Source organism: Arachis hypogaea, chromosome 3 (genome assembly GCF_003086295.3).
Source record: "Arachis hypogaea cultivar Tifrunner chromosome 3, arahy.Tifrunner.gnm2.J5K5, whole genome shotgun sequence".
Lineage (NCBI taxonomy): Eukaryota > Viridiplantae > Streptophyta > Magnoliopsida > Fabales > Fabaceae > Arachis > Arachis hypogaea.
In genome coordinates, this window is record NC_092038.1 from 34,302,443 (window position 1) to 34,317,781 (window position 15,339).

Below are 15,339 nucleotides of genomic sequence, written 5' to 3' on the forward strand. Positions count from 1 at the left end.
AACAAATCTTCATTTCTACCCACGTGTACGAATCGCCATGAATTTAACAAATCCTCATTTTTTCATGAATTCTCCACTTTGCATGGCTTTTTTTCCCATTTCTTTTACCTTCAAAACTTTGAATCACTCAAACAAACATATTAAGACATCGAATGAGAGAAAAGTAAATTAAATTTAGTCCTAACCCCATTACAACCCTTGAAAAGACCTCTTGATATATGTATCCATGCATTGAATATATGTTGATTGGTAGAAAAAGAGCAAGTCTTAAAAAGCAAGATTAGTAGAGAATTGAGAGAATCGACCTTCAAACACTAAAGAGATTAAAGTGCAAACACTTCCGGTGAGGATTTGATGTTCAATCCCTTGTTTTTTGCTTTCACGAGCTTTCTTCTTGTAAGTATATTTATACTTCATTTTGAGATTTGAATGAGTGGAATTCATAAATTATCATACTATCTTAGCCCTACTTAGACATGCTAATGTCTAAGTGTGGGAACGTTGATGAACTACAATTTTATGGTTTCTATTGTATTGAATTTGGTGGATTTTATCAACTTTTTCTACATTTATTTACTAAAATAACATGGTTTTGTGAATTTCTCCTAAGTGTGCTTAATGATTGAAAACATGTTTTTTAGGCTATTAAATTGCTAAATTTAATTTACTTTTCTTCCATTCGATGCCTTGATATGTTTGTTTGAGTGATTTAAAGTTTTGAAGGTAAGAATGGCTTGAAAGAAATGGAAAAAAAAAAGCATGTAAAGTGGAGAATTCATGAAGAAATGAGGATTTGTTGACTTCATGGCGATGCGTACGCGTGAGCCACGTCAGACTTTTCCGTTAGGTCTGACGGATGATGCATTTGGACGGAGGGACTGATCCGTCTAAGTTTTGTGAAGGTCAGATACTTAAAAGTAATTTTCAATGGTCAGAGACGAAAATGTCCGCAGAACAAAAAGTCAGAGACCTATTTATCCTTTTTTTAAAGAGTAATGTTAGAAAGCTATTTTTTCTTGTCAAGATTATCCAATTTTTTAAAAGTTATTTTATTTATTTTAAATTCTAGATTCTAAATTATAAATCCTTAATTCTAAATATAAATCCTAAAATAAAGTTAGTTGATATTGGCTAACTAAAAATTGGCTTCTTATATTTTCTATTTCTAAAGCAGCCTGTCATATTAGACGGGCATGCTGGTCCATACAGAGCATATCATTCTATTTACATCTAAACGAGATTAGGACTAAATCTGGAAAGATTCCATCTTAATTCTTGTACCTCTTTGGTTAAAAGTTTTGTGCGTTAAAGTCTCTTCCAAGTATTCCCACATTCGGTTTATACTTCATAGTTCATAGGATGATATCCGACTAGAATTATGCATCCATGTTATTTTTTCTAACAACTTTTAGGCGGATATTAGGACTGGAAGTGAGTCAAGCCAGCTCATGAGCCAGCTCGAGTTCGACTCGTTAACAGCTCGATAAGCTAAGCTCGTGAGCTGGTGAGCTAAGCTTGAGCCTGGAATTGAGCTCATAAATTAAATGAGCCGAGCTTGAGCTTGGATAAGCTCAGCTCATTAGCTCGTGAGCTGGCTCGATTATATATATATATATATATATATATATATATATATATATATATATATATATATATATATATATATATTATAACAATCTTAATCATTTAATATTTATATTTATTTTTTACATATAATTTTAATATAGGACATAAATAAAAAATTTATATTTTATTGATACATAAACAATATAAAAAATTGATCTTTTTAAATATTTTTTAAAACATATAAGTTATAATTTACTGATATAGAATTATAGATTATGTATTTATGTTTCTTTTATTTGAGCTACCTCGTGAGCTCGAGCCAGCTCGTGAGCTTTCGGTGAGCCGAGCTTGAGCTTAAGAAATATGCTCGATTGTTAATGAGTCGAGCCGTGAGCCAAGCTCAATTTTCGTGAGCCGAGCTTGAGCTTGGTCTAACTCGGCTCAGCTCGGCTCACTTCCAGCCCTAGCGGATATAGAAAAAAAAAAGAAAATAAAAAAAGTGAAATTATTTATGCGTTATTTGGATGAAGAGAAAATGAATGAAAAGAAAATAGGAAAATTTTTTTTTTGTTTGAATAGAAAGAAAAATAAGAAAAAAGAAAATTATAATAGTATAAAATTATATTAATATTTTTATAACAAAATAAAGTATAAATATTTTTATTTATTTATATTTTATTACATTTTATAAATATTTAAAATATTATAATTTTATATATTTAATTTAAATTATTTATTTAATACATATATAATATTTAAATATGAATCTTTATTATAATAATATATTAAAACTATTAAAACTAAATTTATATTAATAATAATACAATTATGGATAATATTGTAAATACACAAAAAAATAATTTTTATCTCCTTGTTTTCTTGCTTGTTGTGAATGGAAAATTTTTTTGGTGAGACCCACAAAAAAATTTTCTTTCTTCCCATTTTTTTGGAATCCAAACAAAGAAAAATAACATTTTCCATTCATTTTCCTTCCATCTTTTTTCTTTTCTCTTATTTTTTCTTAAACCAAACATAGTGTTAAATTCATTTTAAGCATAAGTATATTAGCAAAGAATAAAGTTAAACACGTCTACACTTAATTATATTTAAGTGTGTCTAAAGAATTTTTTTTTTATTAAAACACAATTGAAAATGTGAAATGTCATATAAATATGATATTTGAAATATATTTAATATGTAACGCGACAACTCAACAATGTGTCTGTTAACAAATTAAAATTATGTTCCTGTTTTTGTGGCATAATGAATAAATTAAAAAAAAACGAAAAAAAATGAAAAGGTGAGAGAAGGGGGAACCGTATTCGATTCTCTAGTGAGAATTTCATGTCACAGCTCAACCACAAGGAAACTAAGATGATAGAGATAAGGAGCGTTTGGAGGAAGTGCCCACGAACTCCATTCTTGAAGCTCAAAACGCAATAGCACCAAACAGGTGTTAGCTCGGGGGTTCTAGTGATGCCGCAATCAGAAAAGTCGTTCAGTAACAAACTTCCAATAATCTGTATGTCGTGCCTTTTTTAATTTTTAGTGCTATATATTATTATGTTTTTATTTTTATATGCTTGAGTAACTTTTGAGTTTACAAGACATAACTAGTTTTCTTGTAAAACCATCGCTTGTTTAACATGGGTCTTTGGAACGCCTTGCTTGTACTGAATTCGTTCAACGAATTCAATTCAATTCTCTGGCTTGAAATTATATTTTGAGAATTCAGTTGTAAATTGGTCAAGAAGGCAGTTCATTTCATGGCTATTGCAAATCATGTAATTTAATTCAATTTTATAATTTAGTTTTTTGAGTTCTATCTCCTTTTCTTTTCTTTTTATTTCCTTTTTTTTTCATTCTAAACACCCTAGTGATGTTTTGGCATGCTAACTCTTGATGGCAAGGTGGGCAAAAGAAAAGTTATATCACAAAGTACAAATACTTGATGTGTTATTATTTGATTGAGTTTATTTATATGGTTGGCTTGGATGTGGGGTATAAGTGTTTGGGATAAGGTTATTGGTAAAATACATAGGAAGTTGGACCCTTAGAGCCTAGGCTAAGTAGTATATTTCTGCTTATGTTTTATTTTTCCAAATAGTATTGTTCGGACTTTGTTTTCCCATCAATAATGCTCTGTTTTATTTTGGTTATTCATCTTACTAATATAACATAGGAAGAATTTTAAGTGTAACAAGTACAGCGGTATTTCAACTATTTTAATCGTTGATTTTAATTATAAAAAATATATATAACATATATTAATGATTAAAATTACTAAAACATTAGTGTTCTATGTACATTTAAATTTTTTTTTATAATATATATTTCGTTCTTAAAATTTTGGATCGAAATCATCTTTGATCTTTTCATTTTTTTTATTCTCAATATTATAAAAAGTTATAAAATCATCTTTTTCAATGTTATTTTTTAGATCAAATTATCCTAATAATAATAAAAAACAAAACAAAACCTTCCCCACCCGCAGAGATTTGAGAAATCATTATGGAATCTAGGAGGAGTTTTTCATTCAACTCGAAAGAGATGTTTTATAAATTTTTTCAATCATCAATATACAGTCCATTCATTCATTTCTATAAATTATTTCTCTTACTCATTTGAATCCTCACACAAATTATTATACAATTATTCTTCTTCTTCGTTACGTAATCAGAACCATCAGACATTCTTCAAGAAAGAGAAGAAGCTCTTCGACGTCGTTCTGCACACTTGTGCTCCCTCCAATGGTCCCAGGGTTGGCGTTCTAGTTTATCACTTTGTTCCCAAGGGTTTGGTTGCTCCTTCAGAAGTGAAGTGACATCCATAATTCCATGTTTGATTTTCTTGGAAAAATTTAACATCATCGCCATACTAGTAGAGGTTGACCAAGGTCAAGTATAGGATGAAACTGACAATGAAATTAGGGATAGAAAAAAGGGTAGTTTGAGAATTTTAAAAGTGTTTCAGTATTTAAGTAGTTTTGTCCATAGAATTCTATCTTTTATGCGTACAAAAGTCAATTTTATTTTTTCATACTTAAATTTGTTAATGTTTAAAACATTGTTGGGTAAAATAGTAGTTTAATATATGTGTGCGCACGTGTGTTACTATGATGATTGCAAAATTAAGGTAGTTACAATAGTACCTTAGAAAATGGTATTATCATTTCTGTTTTTATGCCATTCCATATATAATTTTTTTTGCATTGTATATTTAGATGAATTTGTAAAATAACTTTTGCTTATTATAGGTTAATTATTTTGATTTAACATAATTTTTGGACAATATATTTGCCTATATTTACAGGGATTCCAGGGGATGGCAGATGTTTGTTTAGGTCTGTAGTGTATGGTGCATGCCTTAGAAGAAGGGAGCCATCTCCAAGTCTCAATAGGCAAAAAGAACTTGCAGATGACCTTAGAGCCAAAGTAATCTTTCACCTTAATTAATTTATTAAGTAACTTATGAATATTGTTAAGGTAATTATATTTTATTCTATGCAATCTAAGATCATCTCCAATGAAGTGTTTTTAGAATATCACTTTTGATACTTTTAAGAAATGAATTGATTTAGAATTAAAATATGAATTGGAGTTGATTTATGAAATGAAACCGATATCACTTTAGAAAAATAATATCATCTTAATGGAGAACCAATAAAATTTTGCCACTCGTATAATTATGTTTTTAAAATAATAAAATTCTTATTCAAATAATACTATGCATTGGAAAAGCAAATTTCACCTTTAATTTTAAGTTACTATTTATAAGAGACTAAGCTTTCTGCCTTGCGACTGGCCTCTCTCACTCAAGATAAGGTCAGTTAGATCCAATAAATCCCTTCCCTTTCTCTGATCAATAAGTCCTCCGATCCCTTTCTTTCATCGACGTATGATGCCACAAATATTCTTGTAGAACCCAAAATAAAATAAAATTAGAACTAGCATTAGAAATGCTCTAAAAATTAATTAAAATTTAATAAGATGGTTGGTGCATGGATGAAATAAAGATTAATCACTCAATGACCAAGAGTTAATAATTATGGTAAATTAAATTAATATTTTATCATAATTAAATTATGTCACACATAACACTCTTCTATATTTATAAAATTATTACATCGAATTTCTCTAAAAATAAATTATGCTAATAGTAAAATTATGTCCATGTAATTTAACTTAATAATAATTATGTCACATATGAGAAAACAATTATCAATATTAAAATGATGGCACTAGCTAGTACTTTTTATACTTTAGTTATCAATATATATATTAAATAGAGTAATGTCAATTATACATTTAAATTAAATTATGATTTATTTGAAAGATCCAACGAATTTTAAAATTAAAAATTAAAAAATAAAAGAAATGTGTCAGAGTCACAGTTTAATCAATAATTATAAATTTTATATCTAACGATGAAACAATTCTAATGCACAAAATAATACTTTTATTTAAATAATATTATTTTTTTATAGAATATTTTATAATTAGGAATAATAATATTATTCAAATCCACAAAGCTCTAACTTGTCTTACCTAATCAGAACGGATAATTATCTGATCCATATAAAATTATTAATATTATTGTTTGATATTGTATTATTCTTAAATTTGCGATTTAATTTATATTATGTATATAATTATAGTTGTGGTTATATAAATTTTAAAATTTAATTTTATTTATTAAATTTTAATAATTAATAAAAACAGGTAGAGACGCGATGGGTACTTACAAAGATATATTAGGATATAGATTTTACTAATAGTGGGAGAGGCAAAACAGGTTTTATACAGACTGTTATAGAACAAAACAGAATTTGATAAGACAAAAATTTGCCTCCACCCATCCGATTGCCACCCTATATATTTATAGTTGATCTTGAGTTGGAATTAAGTATACAGTGTTTAATGTAATTTATAATAATGCATATACATAGGTTTCTTGAGGATGACTTTGACACCTACACAGGACAAATGCGAAAGCCTCACGTTTGGGGAGGAGAACCTGAACTTCTTATGTCCTCGCATGTTTTACAGTTAAGACAATTTTATTGTTAGCAAAATAATTTATAATTTATGTGTCTATTTTATTGCCATGAATTTGTTATTGATATTTTATTTTTATTTATATTTTTAAAATTAACTTTCATACTTATTATTATTATTATTATTATTATTATTATTATTATTATTATTATTATTATTATTATTATGATAATGGAAAAGATCTATAAAAATTAGGAGTAATTTGAGAATAACATATAATAGGATAGTGACAATATTCACTTTCTAATTTATAATGACTCTAATATTAATATTTCATTTTCTTTTCTAGTTAAATATTTATCTTTTAACATACTTATTTTTTCCTATTTTATGCTAAAATTATATGAGGATAAAATATGCTTTTATTTCTAATATATGTATAAGCAAACTATAAGTGATGGTAATTGGTAAGGTAGAATTATATGTTGATGTAATTGATATATGTGTTGTGGTTATAGGATGCCTATAACAGTGGTGATGGAGGATAAGAAATCCAAGAATCTTAAAGTAATAGCTGAATATGGTCAAGAGTATGGTAAGGATAACCCAATTCGTGTTATCTATCACGGATATGGCCATTATGATGCCTTCAACAATTCCAGTAACACTACATATTCGCAGAAATGATTACAACTTTGATAAGCTGCATATATCATATGTATGTGATTAGTGAATTATTAAGATCCCTGTTATATATCTATCCCATCACTAGTGCCATTATATATATATATATATATTTTTTATAAAACTTAATTTTACCGATTAATAGTTAAATTCCAATAACTTATTTTGCTGTAAAAAATAAAAATCAATAAGATTATATTTCAGTAACTCATATTTATATACATTTTAAATTTTTATATTATCATTAATTTTGTTACGTGCAGTGATATGAGGAGAGAAACGACGGTTTAGAAATTTAGCAAAACAATCTCTTCGTCGGTAGCATAGTCCGAACCGACAAGTAACCCTCCTAATCAAAGTTTAAAATTCAAATAATAAAAATAACCGAGAGTCTTTTAACATCGTGTCGTTCTCCTTAAGACAATGCAATTAAGGTGTCAACATTTTCGGTTGTGAGAAAAATTCGAGGTTTTGAAATCAAAGAACGAAAGATTAAAAGAACTAAGTAATAAAAGAACTAAAGAACATGATCAAAAAGGTATTTAATGCAATTAAAAGAAAGGAAGATCAAAACTAATGAAAATGCTATAAATGTGTAAAAGAGCCTTGACTTGGGAATGAGAGTTAAGAAATCCTATCATCATCATAACCACAACTATGGTAACTATGATGAGTCAATCTCGCTTCGTCTACCCCTAACATTGAGGAGTAAGTCAATCAAGCATAATTGACCTTAACCCATAAATCCTAGCTAACTCACCAATCACTTGGTGAAAAGCTAGCCTCAATAGAAATAAGAGTCAACTAACTACTCAAGAAACATTCAACCAAACAAATATAAAGCATGGAACATTAAATTCATCAATAAAAACTTCAAGAAACTAAAATTGCAATTATAAACAAAGTAATTTGAACCAAAAGACAAAATAGCAAAAGTAATGTAATTAAAGAGAAATTAAAGAGTACTTACAAAATGCTACAATAGAAATGGAAAATGAAATAAAACCCTAAGAGAGTATTCTATCTACACGACTCCTACTCCTGCTATGGAAAATGTAAAAATGAGCTCTAAGTCCTAATCTAAAACCCCATGCTTTGATATGGCTTCATTTCCCTTTGACATAGCATCTCCATTTAGCTTCTATCCTTCCAAAATTGGGCCAAAAGGACCCAAAATCGAAAATCATATGTTTCATTAATGAATCCACGTGCAGGGACCTGTGCGTACGCATAAAGGGTTGTGCGCACGCACATAAGTTGATTTCCATCTTGTGCGCACGCACACATGCTTGTTCTTACGCACACTTGACTGTGTGTGCTTCTCCTTGTTTTCTTCATGTGTTCTCCCTTGTTCATGCTTTCTTCCACTTTTTCCTAGCCAATCTTGTCTATAGGACCTAAAATCACTCAACAAACATGTCACAACATCGAATGGCATAAAAGTGGAATTAAAATCGTCAGTTTAAGCACAAAAATGCATGTTTTCACATTTAGGTTCAATCTAGGGACAAAACACAAAAGTATACTATTTAAATGGATAAGTGTGAGTTTATGTGATACAATCCACTCAAATCAAGTCAAAATATCTTATCAAATAGGGACTCATCAATTTTCACTCACTTAAACAATAGTATGTCCTCATGCTAACTCAAACAAGGAGAAAGATCAAAGGGGTAATGATTTATTAAATGCAAGTACACTATATATACTATAGTTATCCTATGAGTTTGGTGAAAATAAACAAACAAATCTTCAAGCAAGAATATGAACATATAGGGCTAAACAATGAAGTAACTCAAATTCCAAGAATTGATTTGAATTTCAAAATGAAGCACTTGCAAGAATACATGATAAGAAATGTGAAAACATAGAATTGAGTGATCGAACATCCCGAATGTGTATGCACTCTATCGCTCGATGTTTAAGGTTTTAATCACTCAAGTCTCTTCTAATCATGCTTTCAATGATTTGCTTTTCATCTAACCATCAACAATGTATGATGTATGAATGCAAGTATCATGAATACTTCATAGGGTTGTAATAGGGTTAGGGTTAAAGTGGGATAAATATGGCTAAGTGGACTAGGAAGATTGAATCCTTGATCAGTTTAAGTACCCACTCAACCTATATCAATCCAATAACAAAAGATGAAACCTAACCTTCCATCATTTTCTTTCTCACACATTCATGTATATGCTTTCCATTCATAACACATATGCATTATTTATTTGCTCCCTTTTAAGGGTGACTTCTGTCCCACTCTCTCTCTCTCTCTCTCTCTCTCTCTCTCTCTCTCTCTCTCTCTCTCTCTCTCTCTTTCTCTCTCTCTCTCTCTCTCAAAGCAAGAAACTAAAATGCATATGGTTTAAAAATTCTATACATGAATGCAACCACTTTAAAATTTTCAAAGCGTACCCGAAATACTTTCAATCTTTTCTACCAAAGTTCTTCCAAAATTCCCCTACACTTAAATAAAACACACTTCTCAACCTAAGCTAATCAATTACAATCAAGACAAATCATGGTTTTTCGCTTAAGGTTGTAATGTGCTAAAATCAAACAATGGGATAAATAAAGAATCAAGCAATGGAGGTTAACAATGGTAGTTACAAGGGTATGTCTATGTGGTAAGTGAGTTCAAAACAAAGATAGCCTCAATCATGCTCAATGCATTCAAACATCAACTATTGGAAATAAAGAATCAAGCACAATCAAGATTACAATCATAGAAGAAATATAGCATACAATGAACAAAATTTGCGGTTATAAGGTATAATTACTCATTATAGGCTCAAATCTCACAAGGTATTTTGTTCTTAACTCATTTCTATGTTTCACAAAAATAGTTTAAGCAAGTTAGAAGGATTTTCCAAATCAATTAATTGGTATGCCCTCAAAATAAAATTCTTGAAAATTCTTGTTGTTTTTCACCAAAGTTATTTCCTATATGTATGTATATTGTGATGGATGCAAAAAATTTTCAAAATTCTTAGTTCTTTTCTAATTGTCACATTCAAAAACCAAAATGTACAATTAGGATCAAAATCAAACTAAGTGCTAAGCTATTCACATCATCCAATCACAATCAAAATATGTAGATATCGATTAACTAAAAGTGTAATATCTATATACCAAAATAAAGATGCAATGTTAAATATATAAACATACTAACATATATGCAACTACTAAAGTACTAACTTCTAGTGCATAAGGTAAAATACTCTAAATCCGTAAAAGCATAATAAAAAGTAAAGTAACTAAATGCTAAAGTGTTTAGGAGAGAATTTTTACACAAAAAAATAGTAGATCCTCCCCCACACTTAAATGCTGCATGGTCTTCCGTGCCAAAAAATTGGATCGGGGGTCTAACTCTGCGGTGGTGCTGTAGTGGCTGGTAAATGATGATGTCATGGGTCGGTCCTGTGGTGGTCTCAGCTGCTTGCTGCTGGACTGGCTAGTCAGCTGCCTCAACTGCTGTGTCCTCAGCTGCTACCTCTGCTGCTTCTGCCTCTGCCACCAGCCGCTCAGTCTCATGCTCTGGCTTTGGCTCAGACTCAGGTGTAGCTACAGGAGGTGGACCGGGGTCTCGACCATCCTGTCTGGCTGCCAATCACTGAAAGCGGAGCTCACAATGGCGCTCGTGGCAGCGAAGCTCCTTTAGAAGGTCCTGAACGAGCTCATATAATGGCCGTGGTGCAGGGGCAGGTGCATGGGCAGGTGCTGAAGGTGCTGATGATGATGAAGGCTCAATGGTCTTCCTCTTCTTTAGCGGCGGTCCCTTATACTCTCCACGAGGCAGAAATGGATGGGTGCTGATGAGGGTAGACATCCAGTCTCTGGTCTCCGCTCAACCCCAGATAGGGTGGCCAGTCTCGTGATCATCGATGGGAAGGCGATGTTATACTTTTGGTTCGTATACACCTTCCACATCGACTCTCTGATAAAGGGCAGAATATAAATCCTCTTACCTTCCAGAATAGCCCATAGAAGAACTGCCACTCTGACTCTATTGTGTGTAGCATGCATGCTTGGCAGGATATAATCGGCAATGATCTACTGCCAGATCCTCGCCTCAGGATGTAGATCTGAGCATGCAATTCTGAGGGGTACCACTTTCTCTCCCCTGCTATACTCCCACCTGGCCTCAGGTAGGCCAATCTACTCCAAAACTGCGTCTAACCTGATTTTTCCTTGGATTAGATCTGCAGCTATCTTAATATAATCATTCTCGCTCTCTAGAATGTGCAGAATCTGGAGGAGTGCCTCTAAAGCATGGTTGGAAGTGTCCAACTGCACTCCTCTAAGGAAAACTGACTCGGCGCCCTCGTTGGGTAAATTTTCATAGAATTCCTTGACCATGTGTTCATTGACTTCCACTGGGTCGAATTCTATGAATTTCTATCCATAGTAGTCCAGGCGGTTTGTGATAGCCTCAACATATTTATATGGTAAATTCAGCTTCCTTTCATAATGGAAGGTCTTCTTTTCCACTTTTCTATACTGCTCTTGGGCCTTCTCATTGAAGAAAGTATCAGCCTGGTTACTTGGCGGGATAGGGACAGGAGCCTTGGAATAAGTTTTCTCTTTTCCCTTACGACACATCTTGAAAAAGGAGATAAAACGGAATACAGCTTAGGAGAAACAGATATTTAACATAAAAAGCAAAAGAGGGAATAGTCAAAATGCAACATTTAGAGCCATATAATAATTATCACTTAATTGAGGAAAACCGGTTGGAAGAGGTAATATGTTCAAAAGAAAACATGGTTATCCACAATCAAAAAACCTAAGTAATAATTAAGTGATAAACAAAGAACAATTAAGCTTAAGTAACAGAGAATGAGAGTGAATTGATTTAGAATTTGGTTATTACAATTATATTTTGAAAGTATGAGATTTGATAAAAATTTGCAATAAGGCAATAACCCAATTCAACATAAAAGTGGAAACTTATTCATGGCAAAAGTGAGGTAATCATATAGATATAATCCTTGTTCGAAAAGCAATAGATTTGATTAAAATCAACTTCAATTGCTCAAAAATATTTCGAGGAACAAGTAATTGTATATATGATCATTGCTAATCAGAAACACATGAATAAGTGATATATTCAACTCACTAAGGTAACATGATATGCACAAAGTAGATAACGCCAATTGGATAGTCAATTGATTAATCAAAGTGGGAATCGTAGAACTACATTGGTGTTCAAATCACATTAATGACTATTGTGCATAATAAAAATTCAATATCAATCATCATCCAAGATCATAGAAAACTGCACAAGATGAGTTATAATGCCTACAACAACAACAACAACAACAACAACAACAACAACAACAAAGTCTTGTCCTACTAGGTGGGGTTAGCTACATAAATCAAGCGACGCCATTGTGCTCTGTCATGTATCATTTTTACGGAGAGACCGTTTACATGTAGATCTCGTTTGACCACCTCATGGATGGTCCTCTTAGGTCTTCCTCAGCCTTTTGCCCCTTGTCCATCTTCCATCTCATCCACCCTCCTGATTGGGTGTTCTATCGGTCTTATTCTCACATGTCCAAACCACCTGAGATGCGATTCAACCATCTTTTCCACAATGGGTGCTACTCTAACTCTCTCACTTATATCTTCATTCCTTATTTTATTCAATTACGTATGACCACTCATCCATCTCAACATCTTCATCTCTGCCACACTCATCTTATGTTCGTGCTCCCCTTTGGCAGCCTAACACTCCGTACCAAAAAGCATAGTTGGTCTTATAGTGGTGCGATAGAATTTACCTTTAAGTTTTAAAGTCACTTTTTTGTCGCATATAAAACCAGATGCAATCTGCCATTTTGACCAACCTGCTTGGATCCTATGATTTACATCCTGTTCAATCTCTCCATTATCCTGTATGATGCACCCAAGATACTTAAAACTTTTAACTTTTCGTAAGAAGTTTTCTCCAATCTTCACCTCTTTATTAGGGTTTTCCCTTCTCAGACTGAACTTACATTCCATATATTCTGTCTTTCTACGGCTTATGCGCAGACCATACACTTATAGGGCTTCTCTCCATAAGTCCAACTTCTCATTTAAGTCTTCTCTTAACTCTCCCATAAAGACGATATCATCAGCAAAAAGCATGCACCATGGCACAGGTTCTTGGATGTGCTCTGTGAGTATTTCCAATACTAATGTGAAAAGGTATGGACTTAAGGATGATTCCTGGTGTAATCCTATACCAATAGGAAATTCCTCTGTCACACCACCTTGAGTCTTCACACTAGTTATGGCCCCATCATACATGTCTTTAATTGCACAAATATATGTGATCCTTACTCTCTTTTTTTCTAAAACCATCCATAAGACCTCCCTTGGCACCCTATCATACGCTTTTTCCAAATCAATAAACACCATATGTAGATCCCTTTTATTACTATGATACCTCTCCAACATCCTTCTTAGTAGGTATATCGCTTCAGTGGTAGATCTGCCTGGCATAAATCCAAATTGATTCTCTGTTACTTGTGTCTCTTTTCTCAACCTCCGTTCTATCATCCTTTCGCATAACTTCATGGTATGACTCATGAGTTTGATCCCTCTATAGTTTCTGCAACTTTGTATATCCCCCTTATTCTTGTAGATAGGTACCAAGATGCTCTTTCTCCACTCATCAGGCATCTTCTTTGACCTTAAAATCTCATTAAAAAGCTTGGTTAACCAGTTGATACCTTTTTCTCCAAGGCCCTTCCAAACCTCAATCGGGATATTATCAGGTCCTACTGCCCTGCAATTTTTCATCTACTTTAGAGCCTTTTTTACCTCGAAGTCTCGAATCCTTTGATAGTAGTCAAAGTTTTGATCTTCTTCTCTTGTGCATAATCGAGCAAGGCTTGGAAGAGTCTTCTGTCCGTCATTAAATAACTTGTAGAAGTAGCTCTTCCACCTTTCGTTAATCTTCTTCTCTTGAGCCAACACCTCTCCATCCTTATCCTTTATGCACTTAACCTGAACCAAATCTCTCGTTCTTCTTTCACGGCTCTTTGCGATTCTATATATACCTTTTTCTCCTTCTTTCGTGCCCAAAGACTGGTAGAGACCCTCATATGCTATTGTTCTTGCTTAACTTACAGCCGCTTTTGTCTCTTTCTTAGTCGCCTTATATTTTTCCAGTTATCTGCGTTGCGGCATAAAGATCATTCTTTAAAGCACTCCCTTTTTGTCTTTATCTTTTCTTGTACACTTGCATTCCACCACCAGGACTCCTTGTCTCTTGGTCTTATTCCTTTATATTCACCAAAGCTTTCTTTTACTGTTCTTCTAATAACTTCTGTCATCTCCCTCCACATCTCTTTTGCGCTTCCATTCCCATCTCACTTTGTATCTTCTCCTACTCGTCTTAGGAAGCTTCTTTCTTCCTCAGTTTTCATCTGCCACCACCTCGTCCTTGGGTTCTTCGTATGATGTCTTTTCCTCAACTTTTGCTCAACGCGAAAATCCATGATGAGCACCCTATGTTGTGTTGTCAAACTCTCTCCTGGGATAATTTTACAATTAATGCAAAATTTTCGATCGACTCTCCTCAACAAGAAGAAGTCGATTTGAGAACTTGTCATGCCACTCTTATAGGTTATAAGATGTTCATCTCTCTTTTTAAAATATATATTTGCGATGAGAAGATCAAAGGTTGAGAAAAAGTCCAAGATAGTTTTACCGTCGGCATTTATCACCCCGAAACCATAGCTTTCGTGAATACTCCCATACATAGTCATTTCTCTCCCAACATGGCCATTTAAATCTCCTCCTATGAAAATCTTATCTCCCGAAGGTATGTCTTGAACCAAACTCTCTAGGTCTTTCCAAAATCTTATCTTATGTTGTTCGTCCGAATCCACTTGCGATGCCTAAGCGCTAATCACATGGAAAACACCTCCCTCCGCCACAAGTTTGATAGAGATGATCCGATCTCCCACCCTCTTAACATCCACTACATCTTTCTTCCACTGCTTATCCACAATAATTCCAACCCCATTCTTATTCTTCACCTTTCCTATATACCAAAGTTTGAAACCAGACGTATCCAACTTTCTAGCCTTCGCAC

The 15,339-nt window shown here is 32.6% G+C and overlaps 1 protein-coding gene across 2 annotated transcripts; it reads left to right on the plus strand.

Annotated features, from left to right (window-relative positions):
- The first annotated feature begins 2,781 nt into the window (after positions 1–2,781).
- On the plus strand, positions 2,782–7,328 carry LOC112770208 (OVARIAN TUMOR DOMAIN-containing deubiquitinating enzyme 4-like). 2 transcript variants are annotated; one of them, XM_025814606.3, is made up of 4 exons: positions 2,782–3,088; positions 4,879–5,000; positions 6,515–6,613; positions 7,082–7,328. In XM_025814606.3, the coding sequence occupies exons 2-4, from the start codon at positions 4,921–4,923 to the stop codon at positions 7,248–7,250; spliced, it is 348 nt and encodes a 115-aa protein (XP_025670391.1). In that variant the 5' UTR covers positions 2,782–3,088; positions 4,879–4,920; the 3' UTR covers positions 7,251–7,328. The 2 variants fall into 2 exon arrangements, with proteins under 2 accessions (XP_025670391.1, XP_072088880.1); XM_072232779.1 differs by having other exon boundaries at positions 6,547–6,613.
- The last annotated feature ends 8,011 nt before the right edge of the window (positions 7,329–15,339 follow it).

Excerpts from the sequence above, each read along its gene's own strand:
- LOC112770208 (XM_025814606.3), top strand. The coding sequence starts at position 4,921 with ATGGTGCATGCCTTAGAAGAAGGGAGCCATCTCCAAGTCTCAATAGGC. Across the intron at positions 5,001-6,514 it reads CAGATGACCTTAGAGCCAAA|GTTTCTTGAGGATGACTTTG; the intron begins GTAATCTTTCAC and ends GCATATACATAG. Across the intron at positions 6,614-7,081 it reads ATGTCCTCGCATGTTTTACA|GATGCCTATAACAGTGGTGA; the intron begins GTTAAGACAATT and ends TTGTGGTTATAG.